Here is a 25,259-nt window from a genome sequence, read left to right as displayed (position 1 = left end):
ATGCTCACATGGCATGCTGCCTGAGTGCATCAGCTGTCGGGGGCAGGGCTTCAGTCTTGGTTTGCTTCTTGCAGAAGAGTTAATATCTTAACTTATTAATTTCAGTGATTCTGGTAGTTGGATCATACATGGAAATGGTAAACAATTCTACACAGTGGAATGCATCATCTGATAGGCTTGGCTCTGATCCAACCTGAGCTATCTCTTCAAACCGTTCTGGGCATTTTTTGATTAATTTCCATGGTATTGTTTTGCCTCTTCCTGATAGGGCACTTGTGGAGTTGCATCCTGTCAGGGCATGGAAAGCTGGTAACTGCTGACAGGCAAGTGGACCAATTTCCTGTGCTATCGAATGCAGAGGAATAAATCTTGCATGATCTTTCACACCGGTCCGAAACCAAACTTCTTTGGCAGTTAATGAAGCAACATGAGAAATACAAATGACTGCAACATCTGTGTCAGGTGATGCAATGATGATTCGCTGTACTGCTGTTCGGCTTGCATGCAGAATCAGCCTTGTGTCAGCTTCTTCGTGTGATGCAGATAAATCTGGCCTATCTGTAACACCATCCTGGGTAATCTGGCGAGCAAGAAGGCGATCTTTGAATCCACCCGAGACGATAATGATCTGTCCAGCATGACTGGTCTGTCCAGTCTGTCCAACTATAAACCGTGGTTTTTGTCCAGCATGACGGCACCAGTCCTCACTGATGAATGCCGCTAATTGTGCTTTGTTTGAGCCATCTTTCAGAAATTTGTTGAGTTGCTTGGGAATTGGCTGGCTTGGCTTGGATATAACAATCTTCATCCCTTGGACTTGCTGACGCCTCGTTCTTTCACTGGCCTTAATGGAGTGCTCCTCATCATATCTATCGAAGACTACATCAACCTGATTGCACATGCCATCCCATATTGGTTTCAGTGCAGAATGTAGCTTGGTATCAGAGAGGTCTTTAAAGGTTTTTGCATCACACTTCTTGATCATCTGAAGAAGTGCCATGGCATCAATAAGCGAGCTGCAGCTGCTTGGTGAACATGGTGGCAGAACATCCAGCATTTTGCAACGAGTCTCAAGCTGATGCAGTCGCTGAGCCTTGACTTTTTTCAGCAAGGAACCATCCATTCTTGCAAGGGACTGTCGAATGCTCGACAGCTCATAAGAAAGCAACTCCTGTATGTCAACCCTTCTACCCTTTGCAAGAATCAATATTCGAGCAAATAAATTCCGTTCTAATATGACAGTCTTGGCCTTTCCATTTTTATCAACTACTTACTTTCTTTTAAATGTCTGGAGCTTGTTTTTTGTGATCTTATCAAAGACACTCTTGGTACTAGTGCTCATTTTTTCCTCTGCAAATAGCTTTGCAGCCTCTTTTCCTGTCTTTCTTGCATTTAGTAAATCTTGCTCCACTTTTTGGCTGGCCAGTACCCCTGTTGCAATGTTTATTAATCTGCTTTCATTGTTGTTGGTATCCACTTGAAATGGAACCACCAACTGCTTAATAATTATGGATGTGATAGCCTCAACATCTCTCTCATCCTGTGCCATTCTTGTAGTTCCAAACTCTTTGTGTTTCCTTGCTCTTCTATCTTCATCAAGGTCACACATGTCCTTTACTGCAGACACAACCTCTGCATGCTTGTTAGCAGTCAGGAACCATCTCACTAGGGCAGTTGGTGATTGTGTTAATCCAACTTCACCACCCTTTGTCTTGGAGTCATGATTCACTGATTGCTCTAAAGCCATATCTGACCAGACCTTGTTGAATGGGCTGCTCGATCTTTTGATACTGAAGCTACCCTCCAGAAATTGTCTATGGACAAGTGGTGCAGTTGTGGGCAACAGTTTCATATCAGCGAGATATACCATCGCCCATCGAAAATAACTGACCTGGTCATAGGTGAAGAAGTATGGTAGCATTTCTGTAACAGCAGCCAGATGCATGGTCCAGTTGCCACTTCTCACAGCACGAATGAATTGCAGCAGAATTTCAATCATCATCATCATCATCATTGAACAGTTTGCCCCAGATATAGTGGGCATAGCCACAAGAATTATCATACTATGACACTCGAGTACCGAGATATGAGCAAAAATGTACTTTTCAGTAATGTCGGCATGGGCCGTTTCTGCCCCCCAGGGGGGTCCAACCCGAAACCAAATTACCTATTGCATTTGCAAATGCCTTGCATGGTTATTTGAATCAATGAACCTGATTTTATGGGAGTCACCTCAGAAATTATGTTCCAGCATCTTTATGTCAGCCAATAATCATAAAAATTAGCATTTTTTATCAAAAGCGGGGGTGGCCATCTTGAAAATATGGCCGCCCGTCACCCAGTTTAGCATGCAACCATGGCCATTGGATAGCTTACCCCTGATTTAGTGGGTACAGACACTGAAATTATCTTACTCTAGTGCGAGTAATTTATAAAAGAATGATTTTCGTTACTGGCAGCGGTGGCCATCTTGGATCGCCATTTTGACCACTTTGGCAATAGATTTGATCTCCACCTCAGGTCAATTCATAATGCTGACATATTTCCCTAAACATTGGTACCAACACACCAAATAAGTACTCTCGGCCAACGAACTCGAAAACGAGCAGCCTTTTGAGGAACAGCAACCAGACTAGAGCTTTCTTTTGGAAATTAGGACAAAACACAAACGTATTTCTGCCATGTGTCGGTCAAATAAATGTTCATAACAAGCGGATAAAGGCAATGGGATGAAAAGTGAGGATTCATAAAACAAAAATATCCGTCAAGGTCGGGCGATACGTTGGAATGGCATTTGATAGTATGGGCAGGCCATTTAACGTCAACAACAACAACAACAACAACAACAACAACAACAACAACAACAACAACACACAACAACAAAGAGCAATCAGAGATTGCAGACCCTCGCCAGGACTTGTTTTGTGTGGTGTTTGTGTGGTGTTTGTGTGCTGGTGTGTTCCGTAATTAATACGAGATATAACTGGAACTACCACTTTATAACTGCTGGCAATGATGACCGGGTACCATGACGTTCCGCTTTGATCGGACACCTGACCCTGACCCATGGCGTTTATTACCCTCGCCAGAGGAGAGGGGATTGCATTTGGGTCCATTTGTTTGTTTGTTTGTTTGTTTGTTTATCTGTTTGTTTGTCCGCACAGAACTTTTGTGTTTTTCTTTGCAGCCACTTATCAGATTCAGACGAAATTTTCACCATTGGTGCGACTGCTCATGCAGAATGTTTTAATGATAATTATGACGTCGGATCACGTGATGTGGCAGCTATGTTGGAAAAACTGAAAAACTTTGCACCTCTGTATCTCTGAAACCTCACCAAGGAAAAAATTGAAACTTGGCACATCGCAAGTACTCCTCATGAGGAATCAGCGTCTTTTTATGACGTCATAGGTGCCCTCGTCATGACTTCATAATTGCGTATGCAGAACGCCCCATCCAATCAGTATGAAAATTTTTGAATGTCATCTCGTGGAAAAATGGTCCACAGAAAAAAAAATTCATGACATCAGTCACGTGATTTGGCAGCCATGTTGTTTTTGTTTTTTTAACCTTCAAAAATCTTCTTTTCTGAAGTGGCTGAAGAGATCAAGGTGAAACTCTACACGTATGACCGGCTGTCCATGAGGAACTAAACGTTCACACATATTATATCATAAGTCACATGTTTTGGCAGCCATATTGGATTTACTCTAAAACCTATAAAAAATACACCACTCAAAAGAATTCCTGGTGAGGGTTTGCAATCTCTGATTGCTCTTTTTCTTATTATTACTTGCAAAATCGAAGATTTTTCAAGTATATTGGCCAATCGATTTTGTTATTCTGTCTGTCTGTTTGTCAATATTGTCAGGTCAGGTCAGATGAGATCTGTAACTTGTCACAGATATCATGTAAACCTGTACTAACCTGTTCCATGGTCGGGTTGTCGGCGACTAAACCATCTCCCCCACCAAGTTTCCTGGTGAGGAGGGTGTTTGGATATGGAGACCCAGCAGGATTAAAAACAAAACCTGTCAAAGGGCGGAGGAGCTCCTTGTGAGCCAACGGCCATCCATATCTAGTGCCCAACTGTGTCTGTGGACGTCCTCCTGCAGTTGGGTTACTTTTTATTAGGAGGTTTCTGGTAGGATTTGCACTCCGGCCACCGTAAAACCCTTCATTCCGCAAAACATTCCCGAAGCTAGAAAAAATCTAAAAACCCACTCGGTGGGAGTACCTCATGTGCAGCTTCCCTTCGCAGGGCAGCTCACCAGATGATTGGATTGGGGCAAAACCTTTGGGATCGCTAATCTTTGATGATAGGAGGGAAACCAAGGGGTAACATTCTTGGTTCAGATTGTGAGAGAGTGTGTTGGGGTGGTGCTGAGGTGTCATCCAGCGGTCTCCTTGGGTTAACCTGAGGCGGTCCCTTCGGGTGGGTGCCTGGAATGTCCTATCCCTAAGAGAGGATGATCACCTGTCTCTATTATCATCCGAGCTCAAGCATTTGGACATCGGTATTGCAGCACTCTCTGAGGTTTGGAGACCGGATTGCGGCGAGATCATGGCGGGTGATTACACCGACTATTGGTCTGGTTGCTCTGATGGTTACCATACCCAAGGAGTGGTAACTGTGTCCAATAAGCTGACTCCAATGATAATTGAGGTAGCACAGGTCAATGAGCATATTATGAGACTAAGGATTCGTCACTCCTCGGTGTCATTTCCCTGGTCTCTGTTTATGCTCTGATTGAGGCGAGTGATCTCACCGTGAAGGACGCATTCTATACCACGCTCGAGTCTGTGGTTGATCAGTGCCCCAGGCGAGATACACTTCTCGTCTTGAGGGATTTCAATGAATCGACTGGAACTGATAGGGATGGTTATGAGACATGTGTTGGTCCCCATGGGTCTGGAACTGTGAACCAGAAGAGCACTAAGTTCCTTGACTTTGCAAGAAGTCATGGACTAAGGATGGCTGGTTCATGGTTTCAGTGCCCACAAGCTCATCGCTGGACTTGGTGTTCCAACACTGGGGGCGTGGCAAAGGAGATTGACCATGTGCTTGTTCATGGTAGTTCAAAGATGATCCAGAACTGCAGGGTCGACCAGAGTGCTCAGTTCCTCAATACTGACCACCGGCTTGTTGTAGCAACTCTGAAGTTGCACCTTAAATCCAGGAGATTGGTGCCATCCCAGTCTAGGCTGGATGTTGGCAAGCTCAAGGATGAGAGGGTAGCTGAGGAGTTTGTGAACAGGCTGAGTGGAGATTTGAGGGGTCTGTGTGCTTTGGGGATCCTGAAGAGTTGTGAGGTACCTCAAAACCACCGTCCTTGATTTTGCCGGTGGATGTCTTGGAACTCACAGGAGGGCGAAAAAGAATTTTGTCTCAAGGGATACTGGATACCATTGCCCAGAGTCGCAGGGCCAGATTGATTGGCAGAGCTGAGCTGTTCAGGGAACTGAGGCGTAAAACTGCACGTGCACTGAGGGTGTACAAGGAGGTCGATTTGTGAGGAATCTGTTAGTGGGTAGAGCATCACCTGTGGTCAACTGATTCTCATCCTGATTACAGGAGAATTCACGCATTGCGTTCATCCAAGCCTGTCCCTCGGTGTGCTAGAGTTAGAGCAGAGGGTGGTGGGCTCTTGACAGAGGAGTCCAAAGTGAAGGCCCACTAGGCCTGAGCATAACCCCAACCCTAACGCTAACCATAACCCTAACCCTAAGCTGGTTACTTTGAGCGGTTCTACCAGGTTGATCCACCAGCTGTCGAGTTGGATGTCAGGGGTGTTGCAATCCCTGTTGCTGACCCTCCAATCAACTGTGGTCCACCTTCATTTGTGGAAACACAGGCTGCAGTGAACCGGTTGAAATAGGGTAAATCTCCTGGGATCTGTGGCATCCATGCTGAACTTCTCAAGGCTGGTGGAAAAGCTATACTCGTGTCATTGCATGCAATTCTGTGCTCTGCCTGGAACACAGGCATCATCCCAACTGACTGGAAGAGGGACCTTGTTGTCCTCTCTCGAAAAGGAAGGGTGATCGCCAAGACTGCAACAACTACCGAGGGGTGACGCTACTCTCAGTGCCGGGAAAGGTCTTTGCTCGGATAATTCTAGATAGGCTTCGCCACCATCTGCTTGAGCACTAGCATCCAGAGCAGTCAGGCTTTACACCAAAGACGTTAATGATTGACCATATCCTTGCTCTTCGGGTCCTCACTGAGGGCAGACGAGAGTTTTGGCAGGGGCTGCTTGCAGCCTATATTGATCTCTGTAAAGCGTTTGAGTCAGTGAATCGGGATGCCCTCTGGAGGATTCTTGGTCTTCATGGGGTGCCACCAAAACTGTTCGATCTGATGTCTGAACTATACTCCGGTACTGAGAGTGCTGTGAAATGTGGTGGTACCATCTCTGACGTATTTCCAGTTACTGGAGTTTGTCAGTGGTGTGTACTGGCCCCCACACTTTTCAGCACTTGCATGGACAGGATTCTGGGGAGGATGTCGGAGAGATCAAGCTGTGGTGCATTGTTTGGGAATGTCAAGATTTCTGACCTTGATTTCACAAATGCTGCAGTCATCTTGCAGATACTTTTGATATCCTTTTGGGGGCCTTCGAGGTGCTGAATGTGGAGTCAGAGCCGCTGGGATTACGAGTTTCCTGGGTCAAAACTAAGATCCAAGCTTTCAATGACATCTTGGATGCTGCTGTCCTGTCTATGCCTGTTTGTGGTGAGGATGTAGAGGTCGCAGAGCGATTCACTTACCTTGGCAGTGATATTCATCTCTCTGCTGGCAGTGAGCCAGAGGTCAACAGACATCTGGGTGGGTCCTGGGGAGTCATGGAATCACTGGATCACGGGGTGTGGTGCTGTGCAGGAGGACGAAAGTCCGAGTCCTTGGGTCCTTGGTGCTTCCAGTCTTACTCTATGGATGTGAGACTTGGACTCTGACCAAGGATCTGAGATGGAGACTTAATTCCTTTCCTTCCAGGTCTCTTCGGAGAATCCTTGTCAATCGCTGGTCGGACCTTGTGTCCAACTCGCGGTTGCTGAGAGAGACTCAAATGAGATTTGTTACCTGCATAGTCCGTGAGTGTCAGCTGCAGCTGTATGGACTTGTGGCTCGTTTTCCTGACGATAATCCTGCTCACCAGATTCTCTCAGTGAGGGAGACTCGTGACTGTAGGAGGCCAATGGGTCGAACACGTGCCTTGTGGTTGCAGCAGGTTGATCAGCATCTCGTGGAGATGGGGATGGGCCAGGCATCTGCCTGGGGGATGGCCAGACGGAGGCTGCTGGAGTACCGGTGGAAAGTGGAAGCTGCGACGCACTGCCCTGGCGCATGCTCCCATACCTAGCCTGACCTGACCTTTCTGTCAATCACCTCCAGGTCTCAATTTAAAACCATCTTCAAGAAAATTCACCAAGTTATGCAGGTAGTCTCAACTGAGAAGCCGAATGATTTTGCAGTCAAATGTCATCTTGATGTCAAGTTTCTGAAATAATTTTTCATCCAATTGACTTTACATGTGAAGATAATTTGCATATTGCATCACTGAATTGGGAAACCAACTTTTTTGAGGTCAAACTTCTAAAATCATCAATTTTTAACTGAAAAATCGTCAATTTACATCTTATTAACTTGAAAGTTAAACACGATTTGCATAGTCCATCAATAAATTGGGACAGTAACTAATTTTTGTGGTAAAAGCTCAAAGTTCAACTCAAGGTCAAAACTTCTAAAATCATCAAATTTCACATGAGAAATCTTAAATTTTCATCCGATTAACATGAGCTCTGATTAATGTCAATTTTAATCTAAATGAAATGGACCATTTGATGCATCCATGGTAAGTTGTGGAGAGAGGGTGTATTTTGCTTTGTTTTTGTGCTCTGCACGACGTCTTTTTCTTGTTTATTTGTCTGTCAATCGCCTACAAGTGAAATTTTAAACCAATCTTCACAAAACTTCACCACATGGTAGAATTTGTCATAAGGAAGAAGCTTATTGTTTTTGAGGTCAAAAGGTCAACATAGGCCAAAGGTCAAGAACTTAGGTGAGATTTCTAAAATCCTCAATTTTCATCTGATTAACTTAACATCTGAAGAGGATTTATATTTCAGGTCACTTAATTCAACCAGCCAATTATTTTTGAGGTCAACAAAGACCAAAAGCTCAACATAGGCCCAAGGTCAACAACTAAGATGGTGTTTCTAAAATCCTCAATTTACATCCTATTGACTTGAAATTTGAATGTTTGACTTCAGTGTGTGACACGGACGAACTGATTAGATTTTGGTGAAGATCCGGATCCGGATCCGACTGTGAGAATTTTTAAAGTGATTCTTCACCATTGAGAGATCGGGCCAAAAACGATATATCGCATAATAATTCAAAAATGTATTGTGCCCGATATGTTCTCGTGGCTCAGGCATTACGTGGCGGAGGTATGCACTCTACCAAGTGCCCTTCTAGTTATTCATAATTTGCATCAATGATTTGGACAGTGGGGTTAAGAGTCTGCTTTCTAAATTTACTGATGACACAAAGCTTTGAGATAAGGTGGAGAGCAGAGAGGGTGGTGATCAGATTCAGGAAAGTCAAGATACTTCAATAGATTGGTCAAAAGATTGGCAGATTCAGTTTATCATAAAGAAGTGTCAGATGCTGGAGATGGGTAGGAATAAGAACAATCGACATTACATGATGCAAGGGGCAATTTTGGAGCGTGTCACAGAGGAGAAGGATCTGGGGGTGGTAATATATATATATATATATATATATATATATATATATATATATATATATATATATATATATATATATATATATATTGAGATCCAAGTGAGGTCCACAATGATTAAGATCAATTTTTGTTCCCACCGATCTTGGTAGAGAAGGGTTTATTACACATCAGACATATGCATATGGAGACAACAGGCTTTGAACACAATAGTCCACCCAGCCTAATCCTCTGGTGAGCTGGCTTTCAGCACTGCCTTATATTCAGTTTACTGTGACCTCTGAAAGACTGTTTGTCAAAGAGGATTTATTACCATTCATTAGTTTTTTAGCATTCTCCTGCCAGTTCTGCTGATAACAGAGCACAGAGCGTACAGATTCAACTCCCTTCCTTCCCTTGTCAGGCTTTGCAAGGTTGCCTCCTACATGTTGTTGGGCTTTAGCAGTTCTGGGCAGTCATCCAACAGATTCCAGGTAGCCCAGCTGCCGGTTCAGCAAGGCCACTTCAAACAGTCAACAAGGCCAGCTGTGTTGTAACTGTGCCAGCCCTTAGGCTGGCAAAACAAGTTCTTTGACAGTGCACAGATAAACATTGGGAAGATTTATCCTTTCCCTATTTCCAATTAGCACAAGAGTTTTTAACATACCACTAAGAACATACTTGGTTGCTGTTAGAGTACATTCAATCCCCGACATTTCCTTCCTCTTGTTTCTTTGAAACATTTAGAAAAGAAACTATAATGAAGAAAAGGAGCATCCGCAGGCTGGCAGGTCAGCAGACAACAACCCCCAATGGGTGGGCCATTCTTATGTTTAGCAACAAATGGTCCATAACGGTCGGGAGTTCCCCCTGCGCCCCCTAGCCCGAAAGGGGGTTCCTACCCACTTTCCAACCGGTCCACCAATACCCCAATCTTCAACAAGGGACATCGGAAAACATCCAACAATAAAACATAGAAAATAAGGAAGCCAAGCACTCCCAAATGCTGTCCATACAAGAAATGCTCATAGCTCAACAAGAATGAAGTTACATAGGAGTATACATTCCATTAAGTATTTTGATTACATATTAGCCACTTAATGCACTCTATGAACAATAAGTAAGGTAGTCTCAAAGCATATAAAATGTAATGTTCTTTATGAACAAAGCAAAAAGATATTTGATAAACTGCAAGCCAGAGTATAATGAAGGCACAAATTGCCAACAAGGCAAATCAAATGGTATTTCTACCTTGCCCTTCAACTGGTGCAAGTAACGAAAGACATTCGTCTAATGTGAGTTGAAGCAATTGTCCATCACCCGAAGGAAGCATGAGTAATGGGTCAGCAACCACTTCAAGGTTACAATATGTTTCATTGTTCGTGGGTTGGGGTGACATGGGTGGGGTACATAGTATTGGAATGGGGGGGGGGTAGGTGTAAGCGCAGGGAGGTTTGAGGACGGCAGTGGCTCAGCAGAGGTCACCGGAACCATCTCTGTCTGTACCAGCTGGGCACTGGGCTTCGTTGTCCATCCTGTAAAACACTTCCCAATGGCCTTTTGGGCAATTACCTTGAGAAGCATCAGTAATATAAAGGCTGCCATGATAATTGTCAGGATTGTTATGAAGAACCTCAAAACACTTCCTCCCCAACCCCCAAACAAACCCCTTAACCAGCTACTCATGTTATCACCACTGTAGTCTTTATATTTGCTCGCCTCTTTTCTTATGTGACCCGCAAGGTCATTAATGTTTTCTGAAATATCTGGGATGTACGTGAAACACTCTTTGCCAACTACAGCACATGTTCCCCCTTTCTCAGCTAGAATCATGTCCAAAGCTACTCTGTTTTGCATTACAGTAGTCCTTAATGCGACTAACTCTGCGCTAATTTTCTCAAGTCCATCAGCGGTATCGTTTCCCATTATTTCCAATGTTGATGCCATACTGATAAGTTCTCTTCCTGCCACCCAGGCCCCATATCGGGGGAAAATTATCATTGCTGCATATTCCCCGCCTGATATAGCTCTCTTACGTCGTGTTTGATCTATCCCAGAGAATGGATCAGTGATCAAACGCATGTGCGGTACGACGTAAGCAAGATAACATGAACCGCCCCATTTGTTTGGCAGCCTTGGGTAGGCTCTATACCCACATACAAAATATGTGCCATTAGATGCAACCTTCGGGTATGTTCCATTGTCTCCCTTCCTCTTGTCTGGTAAGTCATTTATCTCTATTGATATATTACAAGTGGAGTTCCCTGCCTGAAATCTGGCATGAGGCTTTGTCCAAGTAAGGCAGATAAACCCCATACGCTTATATGTGATTCTGAAGTACGGAGGTCTTTTCTTTAAATTAAAAGGAGGGTACCACGCACCTGTAAAGTCTACACATGATGAGTTACCGGTTGTTTTAGTCAAATTAAAGTTGTTGTACCAAGCAGCTCCACAATCGTCTATTTCCTCAAATGGGATCACAGATAATGGCAAACCCCTTTGTGAGGAATGCGGGAGATAAGCACACACCCAGCACTTAGTCTTATGACTCACTGTAGCATATTTGTGCGACAAAAGAAAGAATGTATTTATCCCATGTACTCCCAACTCGTGTAAATGTTTAGTGTGGTTCCCAATTGCTCTTTTCCCCTTCTGTTGGATGGGTTGGATTGTCCAGTTATCAATTTGCCCTTCCACTTCCCAGCTTCCCATCCAGAAGGCAATTATAGCAACTAGGATTTGCTGTAATAGGTTCATTCTTGCACAATCTCCTCCTTTGTTGGGATGGCAAGTTTGCAGTGTGAGAAGTGTATCCAAGCAGGCTTACGTTCACACTTTACGGCAGTTGGGGTGGTCAGCAATACCTGAAACGGTCCTTTCCACCGTGGTTCTAAGGCCGTTTTCCTTGTAAAGTGCTTTATCAATACGTAGTCTCCTGGCTGGAAGGTGTGATATGGCTTTTCCACTGGCTCGGGTAAGGCCTCCTTCACTCTCGTGTGTATCGTCCTCGCGATCCTGGAGAGCTGTTTACAGAATGTCAGCATGTTCTCATCCATCATTGCAATACTCAATTTGTTTATGTTAGTGGGGGCAGTCACAGGAAGCCTCATCGGCCTTCCCATTAGTATTTCATGAGGGGATAACCCTGTCTTCCGGTTCACTGTGGATCGCATGCTCATTAGTGCCAAAGGTAATGCATCTGGCCACTTCAGCCCTGTTTCCGTTGTTAGTTTCGCCAGCTTGTTCTTTAGGATACCGTTCTGTCTTTCCACGGCACTGGCTGACTGTGGGTGATAAACACAGTGAAATGCCTGTTTTATTCCCAGCGCTTTACACGCTGCCTGTGTTAGTTCCCCCGTGAAATGTCCCCCTTGATCATGTGATATTTTGTGAGGGATGCCAAATCGGCAGAAGAAGCTTTTCAACAAGTGCTTCACAACGGTGGCAGCATCTGCCTTTGTACATGGGTATGCCTCTACCCATTTAGAGAACATGTCTACCACTACCAAGACATTTCCATATCCACATGATGGTGGCATATTTATAAAGTCTATCTGTAGATGCACAAAAGGACCCCAGGGGGCCGGGTGGGCTCCCGGCTGCCCTATCTTATCACTTTTGTGTTGGTTGTGTTGTTGACATACCTGGCAAGTTTTACAGACCCCTTCTGCTATCTTCCCAATCCCTGGGGCATACCATGATTCTTGTACTTGTCTCACAGTCCCCCTCTTGCACACATGTCCATTCAAATGGGCCATGCGTGCAAGCCACGGAAGGATTTCAACAGGTGCTATTACCATCCCACTGCTTGTAGACAAAGAGGTAGGCCACGTTCGACCGGGTCCAGCCTCCGACTGAAGTATGCGATTGGTAGTTGGCGGTCACCGTGCGATTGTGTTCGTACAGCCTCTGCAAATCCCTTTGTTTCATGAGAATAAAGGAAGAACGTTTTGTCATAATCTGGTAGCCCAGAGCGGGGGCTGCTGAGAGTGCGGCTTTCAGTTTTGTAAAGCATTCCTCCATCTTCTCATTCCACGCAATTTGATGTGGCTGGTTTTTCCCTACCACAACATACAGTTCCTTCGTCAGGATTGCATAATCAACAACCCATTGTCTACATTAAGTTGCCATTCCTAGGAATCGCATCATCTCCTTCTTCATACGAGGGTGGGGAACTTCCACAATCGAAGTTATCCTCCCTTTGTCCAACTCCCTCTTTCTGTGTGAGATGTGGTGTCCCAGATACTTAACCCTTTCCTGGACCATTTGCAGTTTGTCCTTGTTTACCTTGTGGCCTTTTCTTGCTAACGCCCGTAGCAGCTGCAGCGTATCTGTTGTACACGCTGCTTTGTTTGGGGAGCAAATTAGCAAGTCATCCACATACTGTAGCAGCACTGAGTTACCTTCGAAAACAACATCTTCTAGATCCTTGTGCAGATCACGCGAAAATAAAGTTGGACTATCTGCGAACCCCTGGGGCAACACAGTCCATGTGTACTGACGGCCTTTATACGTAAAGGCAAATAAAAATTGCGATTCTTTATCAATGGGTACGCTAAAAAACGCAGAACATAAATCGATTACTGAGAAATGGGTGAAGCTAGCGGGAATAGATGTTATCAGTCCCTCTGCACTAGGTACCACAGAGTGAACCCCTTGAATTATCTCATTCACTTCTCGCAGGTCCTGGACGAATCTCCATTTGTCCTTCTGTGGCTTTTTCACTGGCAATATAGGTGTGTTACACGGACTTGTAGTTTCCACAATTATACCCTGTTCCCTTAAGGACTTAATTACTGGTGCTATACCAGCCTCTGCCTCTTTACGGAGAGGGTATTGGCGCACATTTGGCAAAGGCATTCCCGGTTTGAGTTTAACCACTAGGGGCATTGCCCCAATGATTCGACCCACATCATTGTCATGTTTGGTCCACAATTGTTGTGGGACCTCTCCCATCAGGTTTTCCACCTTTTCTATCGTGTTCATCATCTCCAATGCCTTTTCACGCTTAGGTGGTAAATTAACCTCTTCCACCAGTCCTTGTATCTCTTTTTCCATAAAATCACAAATCCATCCTTCGTTATTCTCCAGCTTATGCACTTCCCAGTGCACTATTGTTTCTGTGCAGCTCACTGCTGCCTCCTGTAGGCGATAAACCATAAATCCCAAATCCTTTGGGTGATATCCCTTTGCTGTAGTCATTGTTGCATGTGAGGTTACTCCCGGCGGATACTTTGTCAACTGCTTTTGCTCGTCTGTGAGCTTAACCTCCATTGCGACGCCTTCCTTACCAACCATTAGGCGGCCAAGCAACAAATCATTGCGTGTTTCCAAATGCGGAGCAATTTTCTCCGCAAATTCAGTATCATCCCCTCCCGCATCATAATAAATTGTACAATGTGGAGGGTTATAATACGTGTGCATTGTCACTTGTGCATTGTCTAGCCACGTTTGCATTTCCTTATTTTCGTCTGAGATAAGATCTAGGCATGCCCAAGCATTTCTAATTGGTTCCTCTGGCAGTCTCCACCAATAATCAATCGGATGCGGTGTCATCAGGAGCATCATTGCTTACTGTGTCTTATCCCGGGGAACATCAACATAAACCCCTTCTTTTGTGCATGCTATCGTGCATCCGAGCTTACACAACAAATCTCTACCTAGCAGGTTAACTGGCGTAGTGGTTGTGAGAAGAAAGGCATGTTTCTCTTGCAAAGGTCCGCACCGTACTGGTAATTGTGTTGTTGCTTTCAGTGTCTGTACCTTACCCCCTAATCCCACTACTTGTACTTCAGTGTTGGATTTTTCAACTCCTGGCAGTTCCTTTGCTGCAATAGTGGAGTGAGTGGCTCCCGTGTCGACTAAGAAAGGAAGCTTCTTACCTGAAACATCCAGAGTGAAGGTCGGCTCCTCTGTTGGTGTTAGCGTCAGCATCGCTCCCTGCAACACGGGTCCACCCGTGGTGTGTCAATACGACTTACGACCCTGCAGCCATCTTGATCCACCATCTTGTTGAAACCCCGGTCATCCTTGAGGGCAGTTCCTTTGCCAATGTCCTTGCTTCCCGCACTGGAAACATTCCTGCGGCGGCGCTGTCGGTTGTACTCGGCTTTGGCCTGCTGCAGTTCTCGAGCGGGTCAGTAGTGGCGATCGTGTCCAACCTTGACTTTTCCCTACTCGTTTCTTGGGTTTCCCTCTGTTCGGTGCCACCTGCGGGGGTCTTTGTTGGATTCTCATTCGGCAGTCCCACTGTCTAGCCACTTCTTCGTCTTCTGAGTCCGTGTCATCTTCCTCTGGTTCCCACTTTCTCCAATCTCTATTCTTCCTTTGCTCTGCCACTTTGTCTAACAATACCATTTGGAACACTTCCTCTTTAATTTTTGTTTTCGCGCTCTCCTTTTCTTCTGACCGGGATGAACATTGGTCGGCAGCTGTACAAATCTCAGTTGCTGGTCTTGCCTGCCAGCCTAGCATTACATACTTCAACTGCTACTTGATTTGGGGTCTGAGCCCTTCCATTCAGAAGTTAGTCAACGCTCGCTGTGGTATCTCTTGTTCAACTTGAAAACCCCCATATTGCAAGAATGCCTGCACTAATCTATGCATGAACTCGGACGCCCGTTCCCCTTGACGTTGCTTTGTTTCATAGATCTTATCCCAATCTAGCGCTGCCGGTCGCAACGCACTCTCAATTGCATCATAAAGGAGGTGAGGCGCAGCCCGCCTCTCTGCATCAGTCCATGCCGCTGCTCCCTGTGGCTCTTCCTCTAGCCAATGGCTCTCTTGTTTAGCCCTTTTCCACACAAATGGAGACAGCACTGCATGGCATATTACTCCAATGTCTCTATGCGAGCAGCGGTGTGCCTCAACCCACTGCACTATCAATTCCTTTGTTGCTCCTACATTCCCTCTCAGTTCTAGCACTCATTCCTTCATCGATCTCAATTCACTTTCTCTAAACGGTCTGTACACCGATTGAGCTGCCCCTCCTGGCCCTGCTGGAATTATTTCTTGGACCGGGTAGGCAGAGGCTGTGGCCAGCAGTCCCATGGCTCCCAGGTCCGGATACAAACTTGTTGTGCTATTCACACACGCAGATGGAACACCTGCATTGTTTCCCTGGTCTTCCCACCTCTGCACTGCAGTTACAGGGGCGGGAAGATTTCCCTTAATTTGCATCCCCTTATTTTGTGTTCCCATTTTCTCGACTTTTTGTTCCACTAATTTTCTAGCCACCTCTTTTACCTGTAGGGCTTCCTCCTCCCAAATATCATATGCTCGCATGTCTGGCTCAGGGTTTACTTTATCATTCACTCGATGTTCTAATCGGCATGATAGGTTATCTATGATTTCTGATCTTAAAGAGCCCCATCTTGGGAATGGGTGTGGATTCCCCTTAGTCCACCTTTGCCACAATGCCAATTGGGTGCATGACTGAGGTCCATATTTTTCATACATCAATCCCGCGGCTGTATTTGGGGGTGGGACATCTTTATCTACTTCTGGCTTTGACGTCTTATTTCCCATATTTCCTTATTTCCCTGATCCTTCCTAGAGTTTTCTTGGGCCGGGTTAGTGTTCTCTGCCTGGGGTGTTCCTTCACACTCCCAATGCACACTTCCCGCTCCCTCACCCTCCCAACAGAATCCTTTGGGTTGGGTCAGGGGTTTTCACACCTTTCCCTCCCCTCAATCTCCCATTCGGATCCTGGCTCTGGCGTATTCTTGTACTCCCCCACGGTCTCCCAACGGAGTGTCCTGGGGTTTCCCTCAACTCTCCAATGGGCCCTTACCTTCCCGGGTACCCCTTTCCAATGTGCAAGTAAACCTCCTTCTCCCCTGGTTCGTTTTGCAAGGGCAAGGACAGATCTCAGAGAGCAACGAGTATCCCCAGTGTGAGAAAGGAGGCAGCTTTCTTACATTTTCCTTAAGCTGGCCGGCTCTTTCCTCCTTTGTCTCACCAGGGTTCTCGAGCTCCTCCTCGATCCGGCTTGCCTCTGCTCGCTGCGCTAATTGTTGAGATCCAAGTGAGGTCCACAATGATTAAGATCAATCTTTGTTCCCACCGATCTTGGTAGAGAAGGTTTTATTACACATCAGACATATGCAGATGGAGACAACAGGCTTTGAACACAATAGTCCACCCAGCCTAATCCTCTGGTGAGCTGGCTTTCAGCACTGCCTTATATTCAGTTTACTGTGACCTCTGAAAGACTGTTTGTCAAAGAGGATTTATTACCATTCATTAGTTTTTTAGCATTCTCCTGCCAGTTCTGCTGATAACAGAGCACAGAGTGTACAGAATCAACTCCCTTCCTTCCCTTGTCAGGCTTTGCAAGGTTGCCTCCTACATGTTTTTGGGCTTTAGCAGTTCTGGGCAGTCATCCAACAGATTCCAGGTAGCCCAGCTGCCCGTTCAACAAGGCCACTTCAAACAGTCAACAAGGCCAGCTGTGTTGTAACTGTGCCAGCCCTTAGGTTGGCAAAACAAGTTCTTTGACAGTGCACAGACAAACATTGGGAAGATTTATCCTTTCCCTATTTCCAATTAGCACAAGAGTTTTTTTAACATACCACTAAGAACATGCTTGGTTGCTGTTAGAGTACATTCAATCCCCGATATATATATATATATATATATATATATATATATATATATATATATATATATATATATATATATATATATATATATATATATATATATATATATATATATATATATATATATATATATATATATATATAGGAGGTCAGCAGGCAGCTAGGTAAAGCAAAGAGGGTTTTAGGTTGTATTCATCGAAGGATAAGATATAAATTAAAGGAGGTAATTTGAACAGTGTATAGGCATTTAGTGATGTTTCATCCAGTATATTGTGAGCAGTTTCGGTCACCACATATGAGGAGGGATGTAGCTGCCATAAAGAGGGTCCAGTGTCGAGCAACTCTATTAATTACAGGGTTAGCTAGACTGAGCTATGAGGAGCGCTTGATGGAGGCAAGACTTTATACATTGGAAAGGAGGTGATTGAAAGGGATCTGATTGAGATGTTTAAGATAATGAAGGGTGTGGACCAGACAGTGCAAGATCGATAATGCAGGTTTTTTTTGGCAGAGTGGAAAGGGTTCAGACAAAGGGCCATAACTTGAGGGTAAAGAAGATGATAATTAGGATGGTTTTAAGGCAGGTGTCTTTTAATCAGTGAGTGGTTAATGCATGAAATTGCCCCCCCCCCATAAAGGTAGTGGTAGTAGAGGGGTGGATACGTTTAAATGGGATTTAGATACAGTGCCTTTGAAAGTCTACACCCCCTTTCAAAATTTTCACCTTTTGTTGCCTTATAGCCAGGAATTAAATTGCATTAAATCAGACTTTTTGCACCTTTATTTACACATCATAACCCACAACTTCGAAGTGAAAAACAAATTTCAGAAAATTAATTAAAAATACAAAACTACAATATATTGGTTGGATAAGTGTCCAGCCCCCCCCCCCCCCGAGTTAATACCTGGTGAAAGCAACCTTGACAGCAATTACAGCTGTGAGTCTTTTGGGATAGGTCTCTACTGACTTTGCACACCTTGATTGGGCAATATTTGCAAATTTCTTCTGTACAAAACTGTTCAAGCTCAGTCAAGTTGCATTGGGAGCATTGATGATCATTGATGGACAACAATCAAGTCTTGCCACAGATTTTCGATTGGATTTTGGTCAGGGCTCTGACTGAGCCACTCAAGGACATTTATCTTTTTGTTCTTTAGCCACTCCAGTGCAGCTTTAACTGTGTGCTTTGGGTCGTTATCATGCTGAAAGATGAACTTCTGTCCCAATTTCAGCTTTCTTGCAGAGGGCAGCAGGTTTTCCTCTGGAATTTTTCTCTATTTTGCTCCATCCATTTTTCCCTTCAATCCTGATAAGTGCCCCAGTCCCTGCTGATGAGAACCATCCCCATAACATGATGCTGCCACCACCATGCTTCTCAGTAGGGATGGTGTTCTTTGGCTGATGTGCTGTGTTGGATTTGCGCCAAAAGTAATGTTTTGCATTCAGGCCAAAAAATTCCATCTTGGTTTCGTCAGACCACAAAACACTGCCACATGGCTTCATAATCTCTGGAGTGTTTTTTTGCATACCTCAAACAGGAGTGAAGGTGGGATTTTTTGAGTAATGACTTCCTTCTTGCCACCCGACCATACAGCTAGATTTGTGGAGTGCTTGGGATATTGTTGTCGCATGCAAACAGTGACCAGTCTTTGCCATAAAGGAATCTCACCCTTACGAAGTTGTCATTGGCCTCCTGATGGCCTCTCTGATCAGTCTCCTCCTTGCCTGGTCGTCCAGTTTGGATTGATGGCCTGATCTTGGCAGGGTCTTGGTTGTACCATATGCCTTCCACTTCTTCCTGATTGTCTTGACTGTGCTCCAAGGGATATTCAAGGTCTTTGTAATATTTTTATACCCATCCCCAGATCTGTGCCTTTCCACAACTTCATCCCGGAGGTCTTTTGAAAGTTCCTTGGTTCTCATGGTCGATTTTTTTTTGCTGTGAAATGCATTACCCAGCAGGGGAAACCTACAGAAACAGGTGATTTTATTCTGAAATAACGAGAATCACTACAATTTAACACAGGTGGAGATCAAGTAACCTGGTGTGATTTTGAAGGTGATTGGTTACACCTGAGCTCCTTTACAAATGCTATTATAAGGGGGGTGGACACTTATCCAACCAAGATATTCTAGTTTTGTATTTCTAATTAACTCACTAAAATTTGTAGAATTTGTTTTTCCCTGGAAGTAGTACTGCAGCAGAGCAAACCAATTGTTCGACTTTTCATAAAAGCACCAAAATTGGTACATATGTTGACTAATGTATTCTGAACAATTCTGGATATGGAGCCACTCGAGATTTTGCCTTGGTCAGCTTTGGAAATGGCCGCCATTCTACTTTAACAACATGGAATATCTGCCATTGTTATTCTCTTTGTTGAATGTTGCAGATGTTGAAGCCTGGCACTGCCAAGACATTTGAAGAATATGCCCACCAAGTCTTCATCCCATATGTCGAGGGGCAGCTGCGTCATGCTTCACGTCTCGACCTCATTTGGGATAGCTACAAAGATGGCTCCTTGAAGATGGCGACAAGGGTGAAACGAGGAAAAGGGGTGCGATGGTGCTTGGTGAGCACCGCAGCCATACCAGGAAACTGGCAGAGTTTCCTACGTGTCGACACAAACAAGGTGGAGCTCTTCACCTTCCTGTCCGATGTGCTGGTGCAGTCCTTCCATGACGAGGCAAAGGAGCTGGTAGTCACTGATGGTGAAGCAGTCATCTGCCTTCCAAGGCAGGAAGATGAAAGCTCTCTGGCTCTATGCGGTCAAGAAGAGGTGGACACTCGCATCATGCTACATGTGGCCCTTGCTGCAGAACATGACCACCGTCGGATTCAAGTTCGAACCGTAGACACCGACATCGTCGTATTGGCAGTGATGGTAGCCCAGGCACTACCATGCATGGATGTACTCTGGATTGCCTTTGGGACAGGCAAGAACTACCGCTACATCCCTGCCCATGAAATAGCTGCCTCCCTCGGTCCACAGAAGGCACGTGCCCTCCCTGTCTTCCACGCCATGATCGGATGTGACACGGTATCAGCATTCGTGGGGCATGGGAAGAAATCTGCCTGGGCCACATGGAACTCGTTTCCAGAACTGACAGATTCTCTTGTGACCCTGACCACCACACCAGTCAACATCCAGCATGACACAATGCACTGCATTGAAAGGTTTGTGGTCCTCCTCTATGACCACACCAGTCCATATACAGACGTCAACGAGGCCAGACAGAAACTCTTCGCCAAGAGGAACTCCATCCAGCGCATCCCACCTACCTATGATGCTTTGGAACAGCATGTGAAGAGATCAGTCTTCCAGGGTGGCTATGTCTGGGGGCAGGTCTTGGTCGCTCAACCCGTGCTTCCATCACCAACAAGCTGGGGCTGGCAGCAAACAGAGGATGGGTCCTACGAACCGCTCTGGACCACACTCCCTGAGGCTTCAAAAAGCTGCTTCGAGCTGGTGTCGTGCGGCTGCAAAAAAGGCTGTAGAAACCGCTGCAAATGCAAGAAGGCTAATCTGCAATGCACTGGACTGTGTGCTTGTGAAGGAGAATGCCAGTAGACAGACACAGTAGACACAGACTGAGATATCGGCCTAGCTTAGAATGTACAATGCAAAGTTGCATTGCTTGTAAAAGTGTTGACTTCTTGATCCAGAGCCAGTACACTTGAGCTCAGAAACTCATATTGTACTAGACTGATGTATGTGTGTACCATGTGTCCAGGTAGAATGGTAGTAGACAGTAAACCGTAGCCGCTTCAAAGTGAAGTGTGCAATAATTTGACTACATTTTCTGAGTTTGTCATTATCACGATTATCAGTTCCCTTTTCAAAATAGAGTAACGTATGTAATCTATAATGCAATTTTTGTTGATTCCAAACCCATTGAATATGATAAATATCATTTGACTCTTGTTCTCCAGGCAATAATGGGTACTTTTCAGTGAAAAGTTTCAGGAGAGCAGCAATTTACAAATCAAATAATGGCTTTTTTACTGAAAATACTGGCTCATAATATTTGAATACGCCTTTCCATGGTCAATTTACTGAATTTTACACTTTCCTTATATCTACCACCAATACAATAAGAAAGTAAGAGCATATAGCCAATTTCGCTAAAGTCGAATGGCGGCCATTTTGGAAAATGGTCGCCGAAGCTGACCAAGGCACAATCTTGGGTGGCTCCATATCTATATTTGTTCGGAATACATTATTCTACATATGTACCAATTTTGGTGCTTTTATGCAAATTTGAACAATTGATCTGAAATATCAGACTACGCTGCAGGACTAAAGTTGTGGGTTATGATCTGGAAAAAGTCTAATTTATTGCAAATCAATTCCAGGCTATAAGGCAATAAAAGGTGAAATTTTTGAAAGGGGGTGTGGACTTTCCATAGGAACTGTAGCTACTTGGATGCATTGGAGATAGATGGGTATGGGGATATTGGCTTGTTTGTGGATGACAGGTAGCTTGTATGTTGCTGGGTGATGATGCTGGGGTTGGTGCAGCGCAGGTATGCTGGGCTGAATGGACTTCTCATGTGCCAAAGTTCCTTGCATATCCTTGCGTGCAACTCACAACCAGCTAACCATGATCCAAACGGCTCCATCTCCATGCACTCCCAGATCATCACAACCCAAATTTGCAAGTCCAGTGCAGCATGCCTAGCAAGCTTCAAATAGCAACATGAAACGTGACTCAAATTTCTTGTGAGCCCATTGAAAGTTTTGAAGTCTGTCAATGTATTTCGTCTGACACCGATGATGGCAGCTGCTTTTTATGAATAAGACAACTGTTTCCATCTGAGAATGCAAAGACAGTTTTCATTCCAATATTATTGTTTCTCCAACCTTGACAATTCATAGCTCTCACTGAAGACGAACGGGGTTGGCAGGATATTCTAGAGGTATGTGCTTTGGCCTCTGAGCTGTCTCGCCTGGGTTCGAATCTTGACCCAGCTATAAACTGTCATCCTGGTGTTTCACAGGCAAGGCGTTACATCAATGTGTGTGCTGTCTCTCAGACGGTGAGTTGGTGTTACATTAAAGATCCCAGGATGTCATTTGTGTTGAGTAGACAAGCTATCACCAGCACCCTGAACAAATTACAAAATTCTGCTCGAACCTCCAAGGGGCTCTGCATCGGCGGCACTGTTGTGCCCCTGCAAGAAATTATGCAAACCCGCAGTTACGTGCTGCATACAAACGATGGCGGCTCAAGGCGGCTCGACTTCCGGTTCTGGGCTTGGAGCATTGGCAGGTCTCCATGGGGGCTCCCTGCTGACGATCTCAAAGTTAAGTTTCCGGTCATTATCTGTCCCGTTTTAACTGTTTATTTTCTCACCTACATGTTACTGTGTGTTCCTAGTTCGGTTTTGTTTCAAAAATCGTGCTATTTTGTGAGTTTTCGTCAAACTTGTTCTTACTGGGTGCTTGAGGCCTATCCTTGAGGCCTGAGGCCTACCCTTTGTTCCCCTCAGTGTACGATCGTGTTTATTTGTTTTTTTCTCCCCATGATCTTCAATTTCTATTTTTCCCACTGTCTTAACGTCCTCCATCCCAACTAATCACTATTTCTTATCTTGAAAAAAAAAAACGCTAGCTTTCTCCGATTCGTCTTCTTCTTCATAACCTGAAATGAAAACGAGAGAAGAACCTTCAGAGTGTAGGCTTTATTCCATTTGATTGAAGCCGCTTCTACGGGCACACCAGGGGATACAGGTGCAGCAAGGAGTACATAAGCAGTAAGGTATACACGTGCAACTAATCACCGCAAAATAAATCAGTATAAGCCCGGAGTCCGATATACTCTCAATTCTCACCATTCAACGAGCACCAAGTGAACTGCCGCCATAAACGACAATGCCCCTGGGACAATCCCTCCGACCGAGCGGAACCTTAGCTTTATCTATTCCGTGCTCGAGCCGTGCAACATGTGATCGCACGTCATGACCTTCAATTCACCACATTTTCCCCGTCTTTAAAATGTAACTAGAGGCCCAACTAACGCACCATGATTACTTCAGCACTATAGGAGTATACATTTCAAGCAACGCGAACTATCTAAACTACAGAAGCATACATGCCAAGCAGTGAGGATTATTTTGAGTTGTAGGAGCATGGTAATGAGCATCGATATATTATGTAACGAGCATATAGGAGCATGAGCATCGAGGATGCCGATAATCCCCTTTACAGATTGAGTCGGCGAGGGGATATTATCCGTCGACCTCTCCGGGAGTAAATGGCGGTTTCACTTGAGGGAGGCTTCCGATCCTCTTGGTGAGCCTCGACTCGTGCCGGGGATGACTCCCCGATCGCTCTCGGGTGGAACGCGGCAGCTCCGTCGCCACCATTCTCGGGTGGAGTTCCTGGGGGGGGAACACCTGGGGAGGGGATGTCAGAGGGAGGAGTGCCAGATGGTGGTGTACCTGCGGGAGGAGTACCTGAGGGAGCCAAATGGCGAACCGACACAGTGGTCTCCCTGCCATCCGGGAGCCTGACATGAGCATACTCTGGATTAGTATCGATGAGTTCGACCCCCTCCACCATGGGTTCATACTTGCTTTGTCATACTGGGCGTTTCATGAACACTGTTCCGGGATGGGTTAGCCAGTTGGGCACCGATTGGCCGTCAACATAACGCCGCTGGTGAGTAAACATTCGTTCGTGAGGAGTTGCATTGGTGGACGTGCAGAGCAAATAGCGTATGGAATTCAGAGCGTCGAGAAGGGTAACGTCCCACCGCTCGGGGCCCAGTCCTCTCGATTTCAGCGCCAAAGTTACAGCTTTCCAAATAACTCCATTATATCGTTCCACCTGCCCATTACCCTGTGGGTTGTATCCCGTCGTTCGACTAGTTGCTATGCCGTGCTCTAATAGGAATTGTTTTAGCCCGGCCGACATGAAACACGGCCCTCTGTCTGAATGTATGTACGAAGGTTTCCCAAACATAGCGAAGAGGTCAGACAGACATTTCACGACAGTGCCCGAGGTCATATCTGAGCATGGAAATGCGAAAGGGAACCTTGAATATTCATCAACAACAGTGAATATGTATCTGTTGTCTGTCTCGGTCGGCAGGGCCCTTTGAAGTCAATGTTTAGTCTCTCGAAGGGAGAAGTGGCCTTAATCAATCTGCCAGAAGCCGCGCCATAGAATCTGGGTTTTAGTTCAGCACAAACAGGGCATGAAGCATTCATTTGTTTAATATCTTCAATAGAATAGGGAAGGTTTTGTCTGCGCACGAAATGTGCCATTCTGGTTACCCCCGGGTGGTACAGAGACACATGGAGGTCTTGCAAAGCCCGACTGATTGTCGCCGAACAGTAGACCCGAGAGAAGGTGTCTGCAGCAGGGTTTTCCCTCCCGGGCCGGTAAACTATGTCGTAACTGTAGCAGGCTAGGTCTATCCGCCATCTCATAATTTTTTCATTCTTAATTTTCCCGTTATTTTTCCCATCAAACATGAATGCCACGGATCGTTGGTCCATAACGAGCGTGAAATGGTTTCCCAGTAAATAGTGTCTCCATTTACGCAGGGCTTCGACAATGGCGTACGCTTCTTTCTCTATTGCTGAGTGTCTCTGCTCGCTTCCAGAGAGAGTTCTCGAGAAGAACGCGACGGGTCGCCCAGACTGACTAAGCGTAGCAGCAATCGCGTGATCAGAAGCATCTGTTTCCACCACGAAGGGCACCGAGCTATCGATCGATAATACCACGGAATTACTGATATCATCTTTGAGGCTGTGGAAAGCTTTTACAACAGCGGCATCTGGTGGGAAGTTCTTGCAATGCACTAGGGGATGTATTTTCTCGGAGTATTGGGAAATCCATCTTGCATAGTAAGTGAACATGCCGATCACCCGGCGCATTGTCTGCAGGTCCTGAGGTGTGGGTAGCTCACGAAGTG

General features: G+C 45.3%; 1 protein-coding gene across 5 annotated transcripts in view; it reads left to right on the top strand.

Moving 5' to 3' along the window:
• The window catches only part of LOC147021684 (uncharacterized), a 41,518-nt gene that overhangs the window by 7,616 nt on the left and 8,643 nt on the right, over nucleotides 1-25,259 (top strand). For 2 of the 5 annotated variants that reach the window (XM_085891924.1, XM_085891923.1), the window contains exons 2-3: nucleotides 19,199-19,314; nucleotides 19,727-22,844. The exons of 1 other annotated variant lie outside the window; for it this stretch is intronic. In XM_085891924.1, coding sequence (XP_085748050.1) covers nucleotides 19,727-20,905 — 1,179 coding nt within the window. In that variant the 5' untranslated portion in view covers nucleotides 19,199-19,314 and the 3' untranslated portion in view covers nucleotides 20,906-22,844. Of the gene's footprint in view, nucleotides 1-19,198; nucleotides 19,315-19,726; nucleotides 22,845-25,259 lie in introns of those variants that run through there. 2 more of the 5 variants (XM_085891921.1, XM_085891922.1) reach the window with 1 other exon arrangement.

The sequence above is a fragment of the Eptatretus burgeri genome, chromosome 8 (assembly GCF_056783735.1).
Source record: "Eptatretus burgeri isolate ZD-2024b chromosome 8, Ebu_testis_v1, whole genome shotgun sequence".
Classification (NCBI taxonomy): domain Eukaryota; kingdom Metazoa; phylum Chordata; class Myxini; order Myxiniformes; family Myxinidae; genus Eptatretus; species Eptatretus burgeri.
Note: the sequence above shows the minus strand (reverse complement) of the source record. Positions and strands in the feature narration are given on the sequence as shown.